The following is a 20,649-nucleotide window of genomic DNA, read 5'->3' as shown; positions in this document are numbered from 1 at the left end:
TTTGGGCACCTGTTGTCTATCCATAGGGGATGCTTTGACATCGACTGTAAAACAAAACATTAATCGGTTTTCTAAGTATTGTAAAGTGGTCCATATTTTCGAATTCTTCTATATTTTTGCCCTAAGACTAGATAAAATATCTGTCCGCTATTATCTGGTCCATAAAATTTATAATTTTTATGTGAACTATAATTAATTTATGAGGGGGAGTGATAATGTTAGAATTTTATAAAGTGCAAACCTCTCTTCTTAGTGCATTTATAGACAGAGCCCGGTTAAATCATACTTTTTCCACTTCTTAAATCTCACAATATTTCTGTTAATAAAATCTTTTGAAAAAAAAAGAAAGAAGGGTTAATTCCCACGAGGCTTTTTGTTAATCTTAAACTTTTTAGTTTGTCATAAGAGGACATATCTTGTTTCACCTCTTTATCCTTTTGCTCACAAGTCAGGACATCCATCTCATAAGGGTGGAGAAAAGTCCTTATTTGAAATTAGTTCCCAAACAGTGAAGGTTTATCTCATAAGGGATTGAACAACTTTTTTTCAACAACGCATCCGGTGAATGAGTTGTTTAAGAAATTTGTGCCTATACAAGTAACAAAAAATTCATTCGATTTTTTCTTTTGGTAGAAAAAAATTTGGCCAGTTTGACTCTGATCACTGCCATGGTCCAGGACATACCTCTAAAATCATAAGTCGCTTATAAAATTTTTTACAAATCGCCCACAAATACAGCACCATAAGTCGCTTATAGAGACTTTTATAAATCGCTCATCAATATTGTTCTCATATTGACAGTGAAATTCGAACAAAAAAGTGACTTGCTCTTGTCAACAATTGAGCTAACTTGTGTTGATAAATCGATGAATGTGCTTTTCTTCAAGACTTTTAAAGAAACCAATTGCATTTGCTGAATACGTTTGCCTTACGGAAAAAAGTTTGAGAAACATCAACATTTAGGAATTCTTTTTAAAAAGTGTCATTCTTTGAAAATTCACTCCGTAAGGATAAGAATTTCCATTGATCACGCCTTCTACAAACTCATCAATAGAAGATCCCAACTGAAAAGAATTAATCTTAAGGAGCAATTATATCCGAAGTGGTCCCGTGGGCAGACATCTCCATCATCTACGTATTTCTCCAGATCACCACGCTGTTATCATCTCCGCCATTTGCCACAGATAAAAAAAATCCAATACATACCGATGTGGACATGCATGTACTTGTATATGAATTAAGTCATGAGTGATGACTCATCTTGAGGTGCCAATTTCTTTTCCACACCCTACTGCTGAATTAAAATGTCTTCTCAGCTCTCAGGATGTGTGGAAGATGGTGACAGGTTTTTCTTCAAACGATTTTGGGCTTATTATATATATATATAGCAGTTGTCATTTTCAAATGGGCTAATTTTCTTAGTGAAAGTTATCCTGAAATAGACTAGTTTTTTTGCTTTTTTTTTTTTGGCCTACTTATTTTTGCTGATGGGATGGCCTCTTTAGACAAATTCCCTGACCTTATCCCCTATCCCCAAAAAACCCTTGAGTAATTGTATCAGGTACCCCTGTGGGGTTTTCTATCCCACATCGGTAATGGGGGGTTGGGGTTTAGGTTTATAAGTCCCTCACAGGACTCCACAAGTTACCGGCTTTTGGAGTTACTGTGGGGAGTTAGGTTTATTTGCCAAAAATTCTTACTTTCGTAAGAAAATGTCAGAAAGAAAACTCATTCTCAGGGGGCTTGGGGGGTCTTTATCTCTTAGCAGCAGGGCACCCCTGTGGGGTTTTCTATCCCACATCGGTAATGGGGGGGTTGGGGTTTAGGTTTATAAGTCCCTCACAGGACTCTACAAGTTACCGGCTTTTGGAGTTACTGTGGGGAGTTAGGTTTATTTGCCAAAAATTCTTACTTTCGTAAGAAAATGTCAGAAAAAAAAAATTGTATCAGACAAATGATTTAGAAATAGGTAAGATCTCACTACATCCGAATTTATGCTACTTAAATTTTCACATCAAAAGCATCCATTTAATGGGCTTTTTTTTTTTTTGTTTGCTTAGTAATCTTAATAATCCAATATTAAATTTGGTGACCTATTAGATTTCGGAAATGAGAGAGAGTCTGAAGCATTGAGAAATATGAAAAATGAGCCAATCAGAGTTCAGAATTAACCATGATGCTGGATTTGAACAATAATGTATTGTACATTGGCCCACTGGATTACATGCTTACATCTCGATTCAGAAATCTCCCTCGTTACTTATAAATAATATAGGAGAATGCAGCAACCAGATGTTTTCAAGAAAGTCAATTTTGGGTACCATCAAGCTTTGTGGCTAACAGTATATAGTCATCATTTTTTGTTTCAGTGTATAATAATCATGCATTAGATGCAACTTTAAAGCAGAGGAGCATTTCAATTTTTTGAGGGACTTGGTTGGCAAGGCCAGCCTTGAAGACGGATGAGGCGATACAAGATGGCACCAAAAATGGCTCCTAGAGTTGGGGCAGCAAGATAGATCCACAGGAAAGTAAAGTCCCCTGAAACAATTGCTGGTCCCAGTGATCTTGCTGGATTCATTGATGCTCCTGAGATAGGCCTGCAAAATGCATATAAAAAATGTTTAAGAAGAAAATGAATGGTGATTAGATTTTATTGTGTGTTAAATATATGGAACAAAGTGTTTGCAAGATGCAGTTGAAACTGGTATTACCCTGTGATGAGCACTCCAAGCCCAATAGCTCCTCCAACCACAAATCCAGACAAGTTCTGTACCTGTACAATTCCCATATCACAAGCATTTGTAAGATTCATCTTATTGGTTTTGTTTAATTTTTAGGTCATTTTCAAGAAACATTGTCATATGGATTGCATGTTGCAACTAAAGATGTGATAATAGTAGTTTTGTGGTTGGAATTTAGGAGGTTGTGAATTTCTCTGGAGTTCAGCTAGGTACCTGTACTTGGCCTCTTTCCCCTCCCAGAAGGCAAAAAGGAGTGAAATAAAAATGAAGGGATGAAAAAGAGCAGCTCATTATCTTACAGATTCTGGTGCATTTGCCAAAGCTGCAGCTAAGAATACAACCATTGATGTTGCAATGAACTCAACAGAAAAGGCTGCAGCACTGCGTCCATGGAACGGTTTTGTCAACACCAAATCTGTTTGTAAGCCATAGACGAACTTACCTGCATAGGTTGCCAGGACAGCACCTCCAAGCTGTGCTGATAAATAAAGTGGAACCTTGACAACAATTTGGAGAATGCATCAATTACTGTATGGAAAGACCATTTTGATGTTGGTAGTTGGAATGGAGTGTGTACCGTGGACCAGGGAAATGGACCAACAGTTGCAAAAGCAATTGTGATTGCAGGGTTAACATGAGCTCCAGAGATGGTACCAATAGCATAAACTAAAACCACCACCGTTAAAGCTGCTGTTGTTGCATATTCCATTAGTCCTATCTGACCTTTCATTAACTCCATGCTCGCAATGATTCCACATATACAGAAAACCAATATGAAAGTCCCTACTGCTTCAGCCAAAACCTGCATTTTGGAAAGGCTTGTCAACCTGATTAGGTAAAACTAAGTGACAGCTACACTAACAAAAACATTAGCATTGCTCTGGTACTAAAACAAGAAAGTAAGTTCAGGCGATCTGTTACCTTCCGGAGACCTGGGCACATTGCACGTGGGAAGCCACGAAAAGACTGATTTTCTTGCAGAGGTTCTCCACTGATTGGTTTTGCATCAGTCCCCATTTCTTGATCATTCTTTAATTGGTTGCTGACCAGCGCATCAATTGAAACATCAAGAGTCGGTGGATCCTCAGGCAAGGATTTCATGACAGATCAACCTTATGCAGATTCTCAGTGGGGTGAAACTCAGAATACAAGATTATGGCAAAGAATTTTATTTTATTTTATTTTTTTGTCCTTAATCATTATGTTCCTCTGGTATATATATGCAGTTTCTGCCTGACGATGTAATATTGGAGATTTTTTTGGTCTTCGCATTGTCTGAGATCTTAATTGGCGGACAGACACTCGAGAGGTCTAGTGTATATCCTTCAGCACAATCTTTGCGTTCCTTTGGCTTGAGAAAAGAAATAATTCATGCTTCTTAAATGGCCTGTAAATAAACGGGATATGAGCTATTTTCTACCTAACTGTTTCAACTTTTGGTTGAATCATATATGTGATCATTTCTTCGCTTCTGGTTTACATTAACCTGTACTTGGAAGTTGGAACTATGCAGATTGTGGACTAGTGTATGTTTTCAGCTGTCATACAAATATTGTTGTATAATACGGTAGCCTATTTGGTCAACAAATTCTGTAAGATCACTTGGTAAACGGAAACTCATCTGTGATAGCCGTAGATTGTGATTCAGGAACAGCAATAAGAATTGTCCAAACAATAGATATATTAGCTCATGAACAGGTAATAAAGGCTATATAAGACAGCATTTTCTCGTTGGAGTGTGCCTAGCTTCATGCAATATAAACTTTGATTACCATTCTAGGTACAATAAACAGAACCACCATGCTTGCAGGCCATAGAAAGCCTGATCAAGGGGCCTGATGACCATCATTTCCCATGCATAAATTTGGTTAATCTTTCAAAAATATGCGATTCATTGATGACAGTTATCATCTATTCGTCAAGCTAAACAGGCGCCAAATCTTTTAATGTCCAAGTTCGAAAAATAGTAGTCTTTTACGCCTAACCATGATAAGATGAAAATAACAGCAAGGCAACAGTGAGGCAAGGAATTGTTGAGAATCCAACCTTCCACTTGAAAATAACTTGTTAGTGATTCCAACAATGATGCCTGACCAGATGAATCCTGATTGCCAAATGATGCATTGGTAATGCAATTAATGATAATTCAATTGGGAATAAATGCTTCATCTTAGTTTCCCTAAATAAAAGCAATCTTATTTCGTTGGATCCTGACACCTGAGGCAATTTGATTTATTTTTCGGTTGATCTTCAGAAGATATTTTGAGATCATGGTACATTTGTAAAATTAAAGTTACCACATGTGGTCCTAATAAAGAACAGGGAAGAACTGAAGCCCAGCGTTGACTTTGCTAGATCAAACAGTAAAAAGTTATTCTCCATCTGGAATGATCCAATCAGAACTGCCTGTTCAGCTGTCTTCCCACCATTGACAAATGCCAGACAGGCTATCTCTTCACTGACTTGCTTCATAGAGTTTGCGCCAAATATTGTCCAATTCTTGCCATTTGCCAACTCCAAGTCAATCGGAGGCACATGCAAACCAACCCGACTAAAGCCAATTGCAGTAGAGTTGAAACATAATCTGAATGGCTTCACTGCATTTAGCTGAGGAAGGCCCTGAGTGGACTCTATAAAACTGTTGACAAATGCCTTGTAAACATCAGCTCTCAGTGTGGTGTAAGGGACAACTGTGCTGAGCTTCACCCCGCTGTGGCCTAATTTATCAGCTGCTAGCGACTTTCTTGGAACAGGAATCGCCTTTCCACCTATTGAAATAGCCTTAATGTCAATGTAATAATCTGGTGATTTTGGAATCTTTTGCAATGGAGTGTAAGTGAGAATGCTTGCTACATCAAAATTTGTTGGAGGCAGCAGATTATACGGGCCATCCCCAAAGAAGACCAGGCCAGGGGCTGCATCTGTGTCAGGCAAACAGATTGCGAACTTCTTGCTTAGTCCAAGAAATGAAGGAGTAAATTGAGACACTAGAGCCAAAGGTGCCGTGGAAATGCCAGCCAAGCCAATAGCTCCTTTAGGCAGGGACTTCAAGAGGGAGTCAGGTGCACAAGATACATAAGTATTACTGAATGTTATGCTACCAGTAGGAGTACTACCGTTTATTGAGGAGATAGCGAAATTTTTGTATGTCAACTGGGCCGAGGCACACAATTTGGTGACAGGATTTACAGGTGTGACCAGACAAGTACATGGTACCTGCGGGAGTTGTTGTTTAGATTCTAGGATACAAGAGGGTGGAGGGTAAGACTGGGCTTGCAAGCACTGAGGTGATCTGCAGATCACAAGAGGGTGTTGCAGTGGGCAGTTATACCACAGAAAAGGAGAACTGAGGTCAATGACGTAGTGCTCATTGATGTTAAGTCTAATGCTGTAAAGGGAAGTTTTGGTGTCTTTAGCGATGGATGCAACAAGCGTTTTGTGAGGTCGAGCTGCAGAGACTTCATATGCTATGAAGGCCAGCAGAAGCAGGAAGAACTTAGAAAGATGCATAATTATCAGCTAGGTGCTTTTCTACAATCTTTGGTGATTATTATGGAGATTGCTGGAGAATAATGAGCTGGAATGCTATAAAAAAAAAAGAAAAGAAATGATATGGTCGATTCAAATTGTCTGACCAAAGCTAACAAGCAATACCATTGACTTAAAACAGTTGATTGACAACTAAGAGATATTTTGACTTTGAAATTATCCACAAAGGCCATCCTTAGTTACTGCCTCGATATCGCAGGCTCAAGTTTCGTTAGTCTTCATAAAATGTACTAAAACAGTTTGCTTTAATGCTAAATAGTGAAGAATATCTTGAATCCGTAGATGTGACAAGTAATCATCATAAATGCAATTTTTCACGCGGCATCAGTTGGGCTGCTTGTTCATTCCAGCAAACTATTACACAAACCCCCACACCACAAATTTTCACGCGGCAGCAGCTGGTCTGCTTATTCATTCCAGGAAACTATTACAGAAAATAGTTGTCTATTGCCTATGGATTGGAAATTGGAAAATGAATCGAAGCTCTTTAAGCTCGAGATGTGAAGTTGAAGTTGGCACATGTTGTTTGGCGAAACAGAAGTGAAGAACTGAATCCCAGCCTTGAATTGGCAATATCAAATTGCAGTAAATTCTCCTCAATCTGATATCCTCCAATGACAATTGAGGTGGTAGGTCTAACACCTCCATCAACAAAAGCCAGACAAATAACATCCTTGTTCACCTGCACCATTGAATTTGCACCAAAAATTCTCCAAAACACATTTTTGCTTTGCAAGACAAGATCAATGGGAGGAACTGCTGGTCCAGCGCGTGTGCTGCCAATACTATTAGAGCTGAAACATGTTCCAAAAGGAGCAACTGATGCCACCCTAGTGACATTAGAAAGCTCTTCAGCAAAAGCCTTGGAAACTGCATTATATATTGAAGTTTCCATAACTGTATAAGCTCTGCCAGTGCTGATTTTAGTTCCACCATTGCCTCTCTTGTCAATGGCCAACAATTTTCTATTGACTGGCACTGCTTTACCATTGATATTGATAGCTTTCACCCCAATGAAGTACTCAGAGGATGACTCATTTAAGTAGGGGACGTATCCAGTTCCAAATGGATTAATAAACAATGGAGTATAGGTAAGAGACTTGGAGATATCAATATTAGGAAGCATGATATAAGGGCCATCACCAAAAAATACAGCACCTTTAGAACTCGTGGAAGCACTCAAACATATTGCAAATTTTCTTGCGAAGCCAAAAACCCGAGCAAACTGAGAAGGGAGTGCTATGTCATTTCTTCCCAAACCTGCTGTGCCTTTAACTCCACTAGCAAGACCTTCAGTGAGAAAAGTTGGAACACAGGTGAAAATGAACTGCGGTACCTTAACAAATTGTCCTGGATTGAATCCATCAGTTGATTGGATTGATACCACGTCCTCAGCAATTTCACCACCATCATATAAAGTGTTAATGAAAGGATTTTCAGGTGTATTCAAACATGCATTCTTGTTGCACCCTGGCCTTGGTGTTGGGGAGGAGGTGCAGTTATAACAGGTATTAGGCTTGGCAATTGTGCATTGAGGTGAACCGCAAATTGCTGACCGATAAGTTGAGCTCGTGAAGCCTTGTTCACAGTCTACCCATAAGGTCTGGCCACCAAGATGAATGCTTAGTTTTACAGGAACAAAAGGAGTTCGCTGGCTAATTTGGGTAAGGTATTGGGAGGATGACAAGTCTTTTGTTACTGGGAGCACAAGTGCCTTGGGACTAAAGGAAGTTTGGGCTGTGGAGATAGAGATGAAAAGGAAAAGAGAGTAGAGTAAAAACTGAAAGATATTGCAAAGATTGGAAGCCATGGAAATTATGACTTGAACAGTTTGGATGCATAAGCTGGAGACTTGTTATACGTGTAGTTGATTTCTTCTAAATCTTCTCTGGAGGGTACTGTTAGGCATTGCTAATTCTGGTAAGTCCCTTTCTTATCAAATTGGATGGTTGACTTATCATGTAAGTCAACGATCAAACTACAGCTTGTCAACTTTATAGAAGGACATGAATGTAGCGTAAGACAATACAGACCACAGGGATGTTGTACATTGGAAAAAAAATTAGTCAAAAAATTCTAGTTGGTCCAAATCTGCTATCGGATTTCATATTAAAAGCATATGAATGTAGTGTAATACAGCACAGACTAGAAGATATTGTACATTGGCAAGAATAGTGAAAGGTGCTAGTTGGTCCAAATCTGCATATCTGGTTTCATATTGAGCAAAGACTGGGGCACATGACAGATCAGAAGTTGAAACATTCAACATACAGTACTCAGCTCCAAGTTCCAAGTAGTTATCATGCTTTTATACTTAAATATTTGGCTCTGGCAGCTGAAACTGAAGGAGTTGTATCCTGTTTCACATTTCTCATGTAATAGATTAAGTTTAAACGAAGATTTTAACTTTGTTAGAAAATGTAGTCAAATTCCAGTTCCAACAAATATCTTTTATTCAAAAGCAGGAGTTACAAGTGGAATTTATTAGCAACTGAGATATTAGAAGGAATTCACTCGCTAAGAAATCACTCCCTAACTTGTTTGTTGGAAGACTTTTCATCTCTACTACCAATTTTTCAACCTTTAGAAGTAAAGTAGAAGTTGGGACAAGTAGTTTGGCGGCCCAAGGTTGTAGACAGGAACCCCAACCTTGATCTTGCTAGATCAAATTGCAAAAGCGCATTCTCAAGCTGATATCCTCCTATTGTAATAGATTCTGCAGGAGAATTTACGCCTCCATTTACAAATCCGAAACACAAACTTCATTTCCAACAGGCACTATTGAATTTGCTCCAAAAAAGTTCCAAAAAACACTCCTGCTTTGCAAAACAAATTCAATTGATGGAACACCAGGACCAACACGTATAGAACCAAGGCTTTTTGCACTATAACGTGCCTTAAATGGTGCCACAGCTTTCACTCTAGGGACTTTTGCTACTGAATCAATGAAAACATTAGTAACAGCACCGTAAATTGACCTTTCCAAGACTCTGTATGGAACTGAAACAACAGGGCCAGGATTTGATCCATGAGTAGAACGAAGGGAGATGACATCTTTGGCAAGCTCACCAATGGTTTGAATATGAACTATGGTGTTTTCTTGTGAGACTTAACATGCATGGTTGTTGCAGGCTGGTTTTGGACCATCATGGCATGTGCCGCATCCAAAAGGGGTATTGATAAATGAACAGAGAGATGAACGGCAATGGACACGCTGATATGTTGAGCTGGTGTAGCCTTTCTCGCAACCGACCCATTAAGGATTCGCCACCAAGATCTAGTGTGAGTTTTATTGGCACCAGTGGAGTTCTTTGGCTGATTTGAGAGAATATGAAAAGGAGTATGGTTTCTGATCCTATGGGTCTTCAGACGTTCCAGTATTAGAGATGCTGCCGTTGCAGGTCAGTTCCATTGAATCATATGATCAGCTCATGTTAAACTGACAGGTGAATATTTGCATGCAGGAATATCGGATTCCTGAATAGGATTTTCTGGTGACGTATTAGAGTATGCAGCCACCGACTGGTTCTTTGGAGCCTACTACAACGTTTGAGCAAATGGCTAGTCCAGATTGCATAGTGATCAATTGATATTCTGAACTAAACGCATTGCAAAACAATGATGATATTAATCGCGATTGGTCAGAAACCACAAAATGTAAGCACAGGAGGACCGAGATATTAGAGACTAATGCTCAGTATGAATTAATCACGATGCATCAAAGAAAACTTTTTAAGTTACACAGAAAGTTTCACAAGTAATTCTACAAGCTCTCAGTAAGGGATGTTATATTTTGATTCAGCTAAAATCCTAAACAGCTACTTCCAATGAGTTGGACCCTAACATGTACAAGGGTCATCTGTCTCCTAAGTCACATCTAGAACTTTTCAACAAAACCAAGAATCAAAATGCTTCCCTAGGGATATAACTTGACCTTAAATTAGAGCAAGTTGTATGTCCCATCGCCAAAGCAGAAAATCCTAGCATTTTAGTTCCAAGTTTGAACTCCAGCAAATTGTCCTCCAATTGATAACCTCCTAGTACGACAGAATCCTTTGAGCTCGATCCTCCATCCAAGAACCCCAAGCACATAACTTTATCATTAACCTGCACCAACGAATTCCTCCCCTCAATTCTCCACTTAACCATCTCACTTTGCAGCACAAGATCAATAATTGGCACATTAGATGCATCCCTATTGGCCTCCAACCCTTCTGATCTGAAGCAGATCCCAAATGGTGCCACAGGAGGCGCCATGGTCATGTTCATACCAATTGCTGCCTTGATATAGGCCTTAATAAATGTATTATACAATGTGCTGACCATGGTGGTAGAGGGAACTGTTGTGCTGATTTTGGTCCCTCCAACACCTTCTTGATTTACCGATAACAGCGATTCATTAATCGACAACTTCTTGCCGTTGATTTTGATGGATTTCACATTAATGTAGTAACCTTGCACCTTGCTACCTTCTCTAAAGACAAGGGGTGTGTACATTAATGACTTTGCAACGTCATTATTATGAGGTAAAACATAAGGAATTTCGCCGGCGATCAGAGCCCCATTTGATGATGACAGACACAAAGAAAATGTCCTCTGGAAGCTAAATGCATCAGCAACTTGTGATGGTAGTGAAATTCTAGTGTTTCCGAGGCCTAACACACCTTTGACACCATCACCCAATCCCCGCAGTAATAATGCAGGCACATATGAAAACAGAAAATGAGGAACAGAAGCTAATCCTGTCTTTATCCCATCAGTGACTTGCACAGCTATGATATCTTCTGTTAACTCTCCTCTGGTGACCATATTTGTGATGGGATTTTCTGCTTCAAGAGTACAAGTATTGCGACTAGTCCTGCTGGGCCTGGTGCAGCTATTAGCCTCTGCCAATGAGCACTGCAATGAAAAACAACCAAAGGGCCTGGGATGCCCAGATGAAGATAGCAGATGGGCAGAATCAATCCAAGAAGATGAACCAGTAATATCTATCACAAGTTTGGTTGGAGCGAGGGGTTGATCACCAATGTATATTTGTGTCACGTACTGATGTGTTGCAATATCTTTTGTCACCGGAAGAATTACAGAATTTGGCAAAAAGGGTCCTTCTTTGGCTATGGTAACAGTGCAGAAGCAAATCAGAACAAGGGGAAAGAGCAATCGGGCATTGGAAGCCATTGAAGAAAATAGTCGAATACTGAGGAGGAGGGAGACAGAAAGAGGGGCCTTCATTCGTATTGGCGTCGCTATTTCTATATTCTAACGTGCTGCGTAGGGGCGCCGCGACTGACTGAGTTGGTCAATAGTCATCCGCTGTCTAGTGGGCCTACAATGCTAAAGAAAAATGGGAAGTGGATAAGGCCTTAGCCTTTGCTGAGTAGATTTTGTATGCTTTTCTGCAATTCCAAGCCAGAAAGCTAGGGATCAGATGCCTCTGCTATCAGAGGGTACTTGAAGGTAGACATGAGGTGTTTCACAAATTTTATTAACAGTTGATCTTCATTTTGTTTCCTTTAAGGCATGTACAAAGACATCTTGTAACCAATAAACAACTTTAAAATAGTGGGGAATTAATTGCCAATTTCACCTCTGTAAAACAATTTGGGATTAAAAATAAGAAAGTGAAATGTTTTCAACGTGAAATTGCCAACTCAAAATGAGAGAAAATAACAGAAAGATAAAAACAGAGAATATGCCAATAGGCAGTAGGCCAGATCACTAATAGCTGACAGAGCAAAACTAGTGGTGGACTCTAAAGAAATCGACTACAAAACCCACTCAATCAAAATTCTTTCTTAACCATTTCTTCCTTACCACAAAGCGATTGGTTCAAGAGGTTTCTCCACTTTCATCTATACATTGCAATTCAACTACCAAAGCAGATTCCCCTCGCATCATACCTAACTGTGAGTTTTTTCTTCAGATTATCAAGAATTCGTATTATTCATGTGGTAATGTACATCTTGGCTTTCTGAAGTATTGGATGATTTGGTTGTCTTTTTCCTTTTTCCCTCGTTTTGATTGCCAACCAATTAGTAACCTGTAGGTGTAAATATATGGAATTTTGAGGTATTCTTTTGTTCTTGCTTTTGGATTTTGCAATAGCCGAGATAATATTTTGACCCCTTTGATCTGATTTGGCATCAGTTTCGACTCCTGGTCGATTATCAAAATTGATAGGAATAAAAAGATGCGATTTTTATCTTCAATTTTTTATTGCTGGTACAATTAACTGAAAAGGAACTGCAGAGCCGAAATTCCTCATGTTTGATAGTGTATTACTAACACACGGTGAAATCTTACATGCCCCGGTTGGTCGAATATGTTACTTCCTCATTAGGTAGGAAGGTGCGTGTGCGTGTGCGTGTGTGTGTGTGTGTTTTCTTTTTTTTTTTTTGTTGGTGATGGGATGGTTTCAGAAAATAAGCACAATAGAAGTTGGTTTCTTGACTAAGTAAATGCCAATGATCTAAGAAAATTTGCATCTTTTCGAGTGTCAAGAATAACTTAGCAGTAGCAAATGGAAAACCTTTAAAGTTGGGTGAAACAGCTGGAATGGAGCTCTATGTGTAGGTTATTGTTTCATGGATTAGGATACTCATCTTTTATTTTGTATTTTTTCTTCTTTCGAATTTGTTCATTTAACTTGTTTTGAGATGCATCAACAGTTTGCGTGTCTTCTGCAGCAGGAAACTGATATATACTGATTACACATCGTATTCAATTTTGTTTTGGAGAAATTCTCAGAACTTGGAAAGTTCAGTACTTTATTGGAAGAAAAAGATAAAGAAATATCAACCAATTCGTGTTCTGAAAATGGATCGATTCGATGAAATGTATAAAGAACGCATTGCAGCATTATGGCGAGCAATGTATACTACAAAATGCGTCAGAGAGGACAATATTCCGAGCAAAATTGAAGAGGTAACTTGAGCTGGACTTTGTTTAGTTTTTCTGTTGTGATTAGTTGCAACCTGGTAATTGTATACTTCAAATGGATATCCTATATTCACGTTAAAGTTCTGATACTTATCAGGGTCTCTACTTGGGTTCTCTTGGAGCTGCCAGTAATAAGACTGCATTGAAAAGCTTAAACATAACCCATATTCTGACAGTCGCAAATTCTCTGCCCCCTGCTCATCCGAATGACTTTGTCTACAAAATAGTTAGTAGTAAGATTCTTCAGAGTATCATATTTCTTTTAATTTTAAGCTCAGATGATCTTTAATCCTGGTATGAACTGAGTTTTTAGTTTTTGAATGAGAATAATTCTTCTGTTATTCATAGCTTAACAAGTTGCTTATTTTTTCCTTTTATCGTCATTATCCTTCCCTCTATTTCCCCCTCCCCCCCTCTTCCTTCGGGTGGAATGGGGGAGTTCTGGAGTTGATATAATTAAGAGGGCAGAACGTTTGTCTTATACAAGTGCCGTATGTCAACTCTATGCTTTGCTTAAAGCTGTTGATTCTCCCATGCAACTCATATCATCTGTACCCAAATAAAGACTTCTTATTATTGTATTAATGAGATCACTACAAATTTTATTGTCCATTCTACTAAGTAAGATGTTATTGATCCTTTTCTGTTATATTTGAATTTATGACAGTACCAGACAGGGAAGACATAAATATCTCACAATATTTTGATGACTGCTTTGAATTCATTGACGGAGCTAAGAGAAAGGGAGGTGGTGTTTTGGTACATTGCTTTGTGGGAAGATCCAGGAGGTAATATTTCTGCTTTGGGACTAAATACTTAAAGGTCTTGCAGATGTATTTGTCAAACAGCCACCACAAATTGGACTTTGCACCTTCTGGTGGTTTGGAAGAGGTCATTTTTGGATTATGTTTTCTACAACATGCCAGATAGCAATATAGCATTTGAGAAGTAACTTATTCTGTAATTTAGATCTGAGTAATAGAAAGGGAAATATTTGACTACTTATAGTACTTCAGTCATGCTTTGGTTGGACTTATGAACATTTAGAAGGAAAAGATAGCTCGATGATTAGATTAGTTAACCAAAAATGGTAACCAGACTGCTTCACATTTTTAATAGTCCTATGTTCTAATTTTAAGTGATTTTACATCTTGTATTATGAGCTTTTTTTGATGCCTCGAATCATTTAATGTCTTGGTCTCAAATTAGTTGAGGTTGTCTTTTGTGTTCTACAACATAGAACATGATGAATTGGAGCAAACTCAGGTTAGATGTTAACCTTGCAGCGTCACAGTGGTTGTTGCTTATCTAATGAAAAAGCATGGTATGAGCCTATCTCAAGCATTGGAACATGTGAGAAATAAAAGGCCAGTGGCATCACCTAATCCCGGTTTTATGTCGCAACTGCAGAACTTTGGGAAAACTCTTAAAGGTTCGGATTCCCTTTTTTCTTTTTGGGTTTAATATCAGCCAGACATGATATTTCACCTTTAAAGTATATGGCTCATTGGCTTCTACTTTGTTGAGTACCTTCTTCCTGGCCAGAGCTAGTAGTACTTCAATACATAAAATCCATTTTGCCAGTGGTAGATGTTTTCTCTTGCAGATATCTTTATACATTTGTTGCTCGAGCTTTGCTACTTGAAGAAATTTTCTTTGACTAGATGATCTTTTCTCTTGTTGCCAACTCTTTTGAAACGCAGGCTCTCAGTCTACAAGCGAAGTTTAAGTGCGGAAGCAATCAATTAGCAATACCACTTGAAGACAGTCAAGACAGAAGTTTCATGTGTAAAGATCTACATAGCTCAAAATAAACATCGATGTCATATGAAAATTGCCCTGAAAAGGTCATGAACTTGCCACTTTATTTGATAAGAATAAAGCAAGAGTTCTGATTGAGCATTCTTCTTCTTCTGATCCTATCAATCAGAAGATCAGAAGAAGATGATAGCCTCGACTAACATAGACATTGAGTCATTGACCGAGGATAATAGCCTCGACTACTCAACTGAACCAGATTGATATAAGGCTTGCTAGCCGAGTTTAGATATGTATCAGTTCCTGTGTTCCTCGCATTCTTACCTTGATTCTACCTAAGTGCACCTGTTATAACATCCTATTCTTAAGATCATTATGGGCAAATGTCATTAGTAGTTTAGTACAGCTTTGGAATTCAAAGAAGTCTAAACTACATAATTTGATGCGGTCAAAAAATATTACAAGAGTTGTGAGCAACTACTACTCTTACGCTGGCACTAATTAAAAAAGAAAAAAGAAAAAAGATGCAGTGAGCTCGGTTACATATTGGCAATTTTTTCCATGTCTATAACTTATTAATGCAACAATTTCCAAAAGAATACATGTTCATGCAATATCCGAGCCAAGATGCCAACCTTCTTAACTTTGATCACCATTGTCCATGCTTTTGCGAGTCCCCTAAAACAATAGACGCAAATGATGAGACTATGGCAAGGTAAGATGAGAAAAATTGCTTGTAGTGCTCATACATGGTAGTAGTGATGAGCAGTAGTTTGAAAATTACAAGTCTATGTGGACAATGCCATGCAAAGGAAAGAATTCAATTTACCCATTGGGGTCCTCCAGAAGACAACTTGTCATCCACAAAATCCCCCATCCTCAGGCTTCAGCCGCCAAAAGTCCTCCATAGGGCCCATAGGCTAGCAGCAGAGAATTCAGTGACAGAATTATTGGTGGGACACTGGGCCTGCGGCTCTCCAGTTCACACTATTCAAATCTTGATGAACGTATTATTATTACACAATAACGCAAGGGTTTCCTCCAACACACTCTACAATGCAGTAAACAAACAACATTGCATTGCAGCACCCAGCTTTGTAACCTTTGAACCAGGCTACCCAGCTAGACAGTTACAAAGAAACAAGGCTACTGCAGTAAAATTTAATCTGAGCGAATGGCGAAAAGGTGAAGACAGTGGACATTAGACAAACCCTTTTTCTTCATTTGGCAAAATTTGGTTTTGGTCAGCATAAGAAACAAGAGGTTGGCAAACCTCACTACAATGGGACTTGCTAAATTAAAGATTCTACTGTATTAACGCTACAATTTATTTCAACTCGAAATGTATTTTGTTAACACTAAAATATTACGCAGGCAGGCATATACAATCTTTTCTTCCCAAGACTTTTCTGTACTAATTGACTAGCTGGTTTGCCTTGTAAGCAATTATATACCAAAACCTTGCTTCAGCTTCAAATTTATGTTAGTTCATCTCACGTTCGTCTGGATGAAAGGATAAAATACAGTTCCGTGTCGGTTAAAACCCAGTAAAAAGTATGGCAAATGTATGACCAGTACACCTATATATGAACATTAACTAACTTGGAGTTATCTATTTAGCAGATGGATCAGATGAATAATGTTCTTGTAGGAAAAATCTGATACTTCATCTGATCAGGGACTTAGAGAAGGCATCCGGCTTCCAACTTGGCCTTGGACAAAATATCAGAAAGACGGATGGATGGTGAGTCGGAAGAGATGAAGGATGGAGCGTGGCACGCATGAAGGGAAGCGGAGGAGCAGGAAATATGCATGACAATGTCACAAAGGATGAGAAGTAGTGGTAGAGCTACTACCTAAGTATTAACCCCTACTGCTGTATTTTATCTCACGAGGGGGAAGGCGTAATTGTTGCGTAGATAATAAACGTGAGATGTAAATATTCACATACACTGCAAGAGAGAGAATGACAAGGGGAGTAAAACTAATTAACCTCACGAGACTGCAACATTTTGCATTTATTATATACTACTACATCAACTTTAGACCTAGTAGAGATATCCTCCCGTCCCCTCTTTCTCTATTCACTAGGTTGATATGATTCTTTGACATGTATTTTTGCCTATATATATAGGGGGAAAGAAAGAAACTACTACCAATTTGGTACAAAGGAATAACAAGAACGCAAAATAATTTACCTGAGCTAGCTTTGTTTCTCAGCTGCCAAGAACTCCAGCATCGCTAGTCATGTCTCACATAGCTGTGGAGAGGAACAGGAGAAGACAAATGAATGAACATCTCAAGGTTTTACGTTCCTTGACACCTTGTTTCTACATCAAGCGGGTAAACTATTCCTACCTCTTTATTCCCCATCCCTTTTTGTTTAAGGGTTTTTGATTTGGAAAGGTTTCGCAGTGAAATTATGCCAATCGATTTTGGTTCGAATGATTGTTCAAATAATTACCACCTTATTTAAGCTACTGGAGAGCGGCATAATTGATTAATCTAATCCATAGGTATTGGTCAACTTATTAACTGAAATTTTGGGATGCTTTAACATATTGAAATGTTTTTGTTATGTGATATTGAAGGGAGATCAAGCATCAATAATAGGGGGTGTAATAGAATTCATAAAGGAGTTGCACCAAGTTCTACAATCCCTAGAGGCAAAAAAGCGAAGGATGAGTCTGAGCCCTAGTCCTGGACCTCCTGGTCCTAGCCCGAGGCCAGTCCTATTACAGCTAAGTCCTAACTCTGAAAGTTCACTTGGAGGGCATGATAAGTTTAAGGAAGTCGGAACATGCTGCAACTCTCCGGTGGCTGATGTGGAAGCAAAGATATCAGGATCAAACGTTATCTTGAGAACCGTTTCTAAGCGAATTCCTGGTCAATTGTCAAGGATCATCAGTGTGTTGGAGAAATTCTCCTTTGAAATTCTCCATTTGAATATCAGTAGCATGGAAGATACTGTTCTTTACTCTTTTGTCATCAAGGTATATGTGCTATATATATATAGCTACTCTGATCATCCAATATCAAGAGCAGTGCTAGCTATGCAGAAATTGATTGCAAGAAGATATACGGTGGAAGGGAAAATAATCTCTAAAATATATATGGTCAATCACCTTTCCTTATTTAGTAAGGATTTATCACATGTATTGCTTGCTGATTCAGTAGGTATGACATTATTTCGTAAACAATGACGGAGAGCTGAGGCAACAGGCAAGCTATGTAATAGAAACTTCACCTATACAATCAATATCAAAGAAGAAAATTAAGCGAACAAAAACTAACATTTTTTCATAGGAAAAGAAAATGTATAGGAATGAATACTTGATACTCTTAATGATCAATCAGATAGTATAACACCTATAACATAGTACGTAGTATACAGTATGGTAGTTAGATATAAAGCCAACAACGATTTCATCCATATTGGCTTTAACCCATTTAGCATTTAAATTTACAGGACGGATATAATAAGAGAAATGTAGGAGTACCTTGTATATGTTCATGGATGAACATATTCATTTTTTAGTTCTAAGTTACTCAATGGTTTTGCCTCACTTTTCTCCTCTTTTTTCTTTTGCTTTGTGATTATTTCACTGCAGATAGGGCTTGAATGTCAGCTGAGCCTGGAAGAACTTGCAATGGAGGTTCAACAAAGTTTCTGCTTCCAATCAGTTTATGCCAAGGAAACTGTAGGATAGGAATACTGATCATCGAGAAAATTTATGTAAGTGGTATATGTCCTCCCTTCTTCGAGGACATCCCATGAAACTGGGACCTAAGTGATATAGCATCTTTCCTTGTATAGTAAAGAAACTGCCATCCTGAATGCATTTTAATGCATACAACATGGTACTCTTTACTAAATAAGGAAAGGTCAAGCATTATCACTAATGGTACATATTAGTGCTCTAGCTAGTATACTAGATAGGTACCCTAACGGCAATTTCCACCACCTGAAAGAACACAAAATCTAAGTCCACTTTTCTGTTTTGTAAGTTGTATCAATCATAAGGAATGCTATCCATAAATGATATATATATATATATAGCAAATATGAGCCCTTGTTAGTTCTTGAAGCTGGTAATGGAGGTATACATACAATCAATATTGTAGCTAGCTAGTACAATATTCTAGCCGTCAGTTGAAGTGTGCTATTTCTTTTTCCATCATTCTCCCCACAAATTTTTCATTTTAGATTATCCCCCTGAGCAGATTGCTAGGGCATCAGTCAATCTTAGAAGAAATTGAGTAGCTGGTAAGGGAAAGGTCCTATGGAATTTATTTTCAATTGTACTAACCCTCAATGATGTTACAAATAAAATGCAAACAGCTAATTGTGGGGAGGAGAAGACTTCAAGTTAGTTTCAGAAATTTTCAATACGTCAATTCTAGCAAAAAAGAAAATAGACAAAAGAACTGGATAAACATCTTCTTTCTTCAAATTAATTCAAATCACTCTAAATGGCAATAATTACATGATTGTGCTTAGCTTGATCCCCCATCACGAAACCTTCTTAAATCGATCAATGAGATTAAGTAAAACTCAAATTTATAATCAACGAATTATACTATGCAAAAATGATTTTTTGACCTTTGAATAAAATCTTAAACGCTAATTCAAATTTAATCAGTATGTACTGAATTAAGTACCCATATTGGCGAGAAGACAAGGTTCTGAGGTGGAGCTGGCGTTAGGCTAAGTGAAGGATCAAACAGAACTTATCATGTCGGACTCCACAAAGGCCCATACAGCAACTTCCTTGGAATGTGGAATCTGACTCTATTAACGGGCCAAGGCTATCCAAGTAGAAACCTCTGTACTATTATGGCCCAGTTCGTGGATTCTTAACTCCAATTGCAATACAGAGAACATCTCGTCCAATAATATGTTCATAGCCTCAACGAAAAAAAAACCATCACGACTTATACTTGTACATGATTTTTTTTTTGACTGACAACGTTCAAATTCAATCCTAGGTAAAATGCACCAAAATCTTGCCGCATACATTGAAAGAAAATTGGATAATCTCCATCCACAAAAATCATCATATGATATTGCCGCAACATAATTGGTGAGACGTTTCACTCGTACTCGTAATTGATAGGTCAATGATTCGAGTTGGGTAAGTGGGAAACTGCTGTTGATTTTTCTTTTGATAAGCGAGGAACTATTGTTGATCTTTCCATTCTTTCCCCCCCCATACAAAAAGGTGACTTTTTCGGTAATAAATAGTGGAACCTGGGCTGGGCTAGAAGCCCATTTTGTCTGCTTGTCCATTTCCAAGTGAAGAATACCTAGCAAGAGTAGAGACACGACACCTCGACTATGCCATGCCGAATCCTCAAAGTAGTGCGACTTAAAAACAGTTTCCTTCTCATTCAATCCGGTGCTATAACAAATTGGGACGTACAAAGTTCTTTAATTAGTTAATGATATTTATTTCATTTTTTCCAGTATACGAAATTTTCTTATGATGAGAATTTTTTTTTTCCCTTTCTTTTGTTGGCCTCTCTATTCAACATTCCTGACTCAACTTCAGAATTCCAGACTGAGCCTCCCTATGTTCTAGGTTTTTAACAACGTATGTAGAGGTGTAGGCACCATAGGCCGGGCTCTTCCCTCTCAACAGAATAATTGAGAATGGTC

At 38.3% G+C, this 20,649-nt stretch overlaps 6 protein-coding genes across 8 annotated transcripts; 2 read left to right on the top strand and 4 right to left on the bottom strand.

Annotated features, from left to right (window-relative positions):
* Positions 1–2,217: 2,217 nt before the first annotated feature.
* On the bottom strand, positions 2,218–3,845 carry LOC113764976 (probable aquaporin NIP7-1). Its single transcript, XM_027309025.1, has 5 exons — positions 3,666–3,845; positions 3,322–3,546; positions 3,044–3,253; positions 2,715–2,776; positions 2,218–2,600 (listed from the first exon to the last, which is right to left on the bottom strand). Exons 1-5 carry the CDS (start codon positions 3,843–3,845, stop codon positions 2,417–2,419), a joined length of 861 nt encoding a protein of 286 aa, XP_027164826.1. The 3' UTR covers positions 2,218–2,416.
* A 1,167-nt stretch (positions 3,846–5,012) lies between these two features.
* On the bottom strand, positions 5,013–6,254 carry LOC113764975 (basic 7S globulin 2-like). The gene has a single exon (XM_027309024.1). The coding sequence runs from the start codon at positions 6,252–6,254 to the stop codon at positions 5,013–5,015; it is 1,242 nt and encodes a 413-aa protein (XP_027164825.1).
* A 331-nt stretch (positions 6,255–6,585) lies between these two features.
* On the bottom strand, positions 6,586–8,135 carry LOC113765729 (basic 7S globulin-like). Its single transcript, XM_027309973.1, has one exon. The coding sequence runs from the start codon at positions 8,101–8,103 to the stop codon at positions 6,781–6,783; it is 1,323 nt and encodes a 440-aa protein (XP_027165774.1). The 5' UTR covers positions 8,104–8,135; the 3' UTR covers positions 6,586–6,780.
* A 1,872-nt stretch (positions 8,136–10,007) lies between these two features.
* Positions 10,008–11,490, bottom strand: LOC113765645 (basic 7S globulin 2-like). Its single transcript, XM_027309878.1, has one exon. The coding sequence runs from the start codon at positions 11,469–11,471 to the stop codon at positions 10,197–10,199; it is 1,275 nt and encodes a 424-aa protein (XP_027165679.1). The 5' UTR covers positions 11,472–11,490; the 3' UTR covers positions 10,008–10,196.
* Positions 11,491–12,056: 566 nt separating this feature from the next.
* On the top strand, positions 12,057–15,363 carry LOC113765336 (dual specificity protein phosphatase 1). 3 transcript variants are annotated; one of them, XM_027309477.1, is made up of 6 exons: positions 12,057–12,199; positions 13,041–13,217; positions 13,330–13,465; positions 13,900–14,020; positions 14,519–14,664; positions 14,936–15,363. In XM_027309477.1, exons 2-6 carry the CDS (start codon positions 13,110–13,112, stop codon positions 14,959–14,961), a joined length of 537 nt encoding a protein of 178 aa, XP_027165278.1. In that variant the 5' UTR covers positions 12,057–12,199; positions 13,041–13,109; the 3' UTR covers positions 14,962–15,363. The 3 variants fall into 3 exon arrangements, with proteins under 3 accessions (XP_027165278.1, XP_027165277.1, XP_027165276.1); XM_027309476.1 differs by having other exon boundaries at positions 12,983–13,217; XM_027309475.1 differs by having other exon boundaries at positions 12,980–13,217.
* A 1,808-nt stretch (positions 15,364–17,171) lies between these two features.
* On the top strand, positions 17,172–19,155 carry LOC113766801 (transcription factor MUTE). The gene is made up of 3 exons (XM_027310952.1): positions 17,172–17,333; positions 17,582–17,983; positions 18,602–19,155. Exons 1-3 carry the CDS (start codon positions 17,238–17,240, stop codon positions 18,698–18,700), a joined length of 597 nt encoding a protein of 198 aa, XP_027166753.1. The 5' UTR covers positions 17,172–17,237; the 3' UTR covers positions 18,701–19,155.
* The last annotated feature ends 1,494 nt before the right edge of the window (positions 19,156–20,649 follow it).

This window comes from Coffea eugenioides, chromosome 3 (genome assembly GCF_003713205.1).
Source record: "Coffea eugenioides isolate CCC68of chromosome 3, Ceug_1.0, whole genome shotgun sequence".
In the NCBI taxonomy this organism is placed as follows: domain Eukaryota; kingdom Viridiplantae; phylum Streptophyta; class Magnoliopsida; order Gentianales; family Rubiaceae; genus Coffea; species Coffea eugenioides.
Note: the sequence above shows the minus strand (reverse complement) of the source record. Positions and strands in the feature narration are given on the sequence as shown.

Coding starts and splice junctions, on each gene's coding strand:
- LOC113765645 (XM_027309878.1), bottom strand. CDS start 11,471: ATGGCTTCCAATGCCCGATTGCTCTTTCCCCTTGTTCTGATTTGCTTC.
- LOC113765336 (XM_027309477.1), top strand. CDS start 13,110: ATGGATCGATTCGATGAAATGTATAAAGAACGCATTGCAGCATTATGG. Junction 13,218..13,329: donor TTCCGAGCAAAATTGAAGAG/GTAACTTGAGCT, acceptor GATACTTATCAG/GGTCTCTACTTGGGTTCTCT. Junction 14,021..14,518: donor TTTGTGGGAAGATCCAGGAG/GTAATATTTCTG, acceptor TTAACCTTGCAG/CGTCACAGTGGTTGTTGCTT.
- LOC113765729 (XM_027309973.1), bottom strand. CDS start 8,103: ATGGCTTCCAATCTTTGCAATATCTTTCAGTTTTTACTCTACTCTCTT.
- LOC113766801 (XM_027310952.1), top strand. CDS start 17,238: ATGTCTCACATAGCTGTGGAGAGGAACAGGAGAAGACAAATGAATGAA. Junction 17,334..17,581: donor CTTGTTTCTACATCAAGCGG/GTAAACTATTCC, acceptor GTGATATTGAAG/GGAGATCAAGCATCAATAAT. Junction 17,984..18,601: donor TTTACTCTTTTGTCATCAAG/GTATATGTGCTA, acceptor ATTTCACTGCAG/ATAGGGCTTGAATGTCAGCT.
- LOC113764976 (XM_027309025.1), bottom strand. CDS start 3,845: ATGAAATCCTTGCCTGAGGATCCACCGACTCTTGATGTTTCAATTGAT. Junction 3,254..3,321: donor GTCCATTTCCCTGGTCCACG/GTACACACTCCA, acceptor TGCATTCTCCAA/ATTGTTGTCAAGGTTCCACT. Junction 2,777..3,043: donor TGGCAAATGCACCAGAATCT/GTAAGATAATGA, acceptor GGAATTGTACAG/GTACAGAACTTGTCTGGATT.
- LOC113764975 (XM_027309024.1), bottom strand. CDS start 6,254: ATGCATCTTTCTAAGTTCTTCCTGCTTCTGCTGGCCTTCATAGCATAT.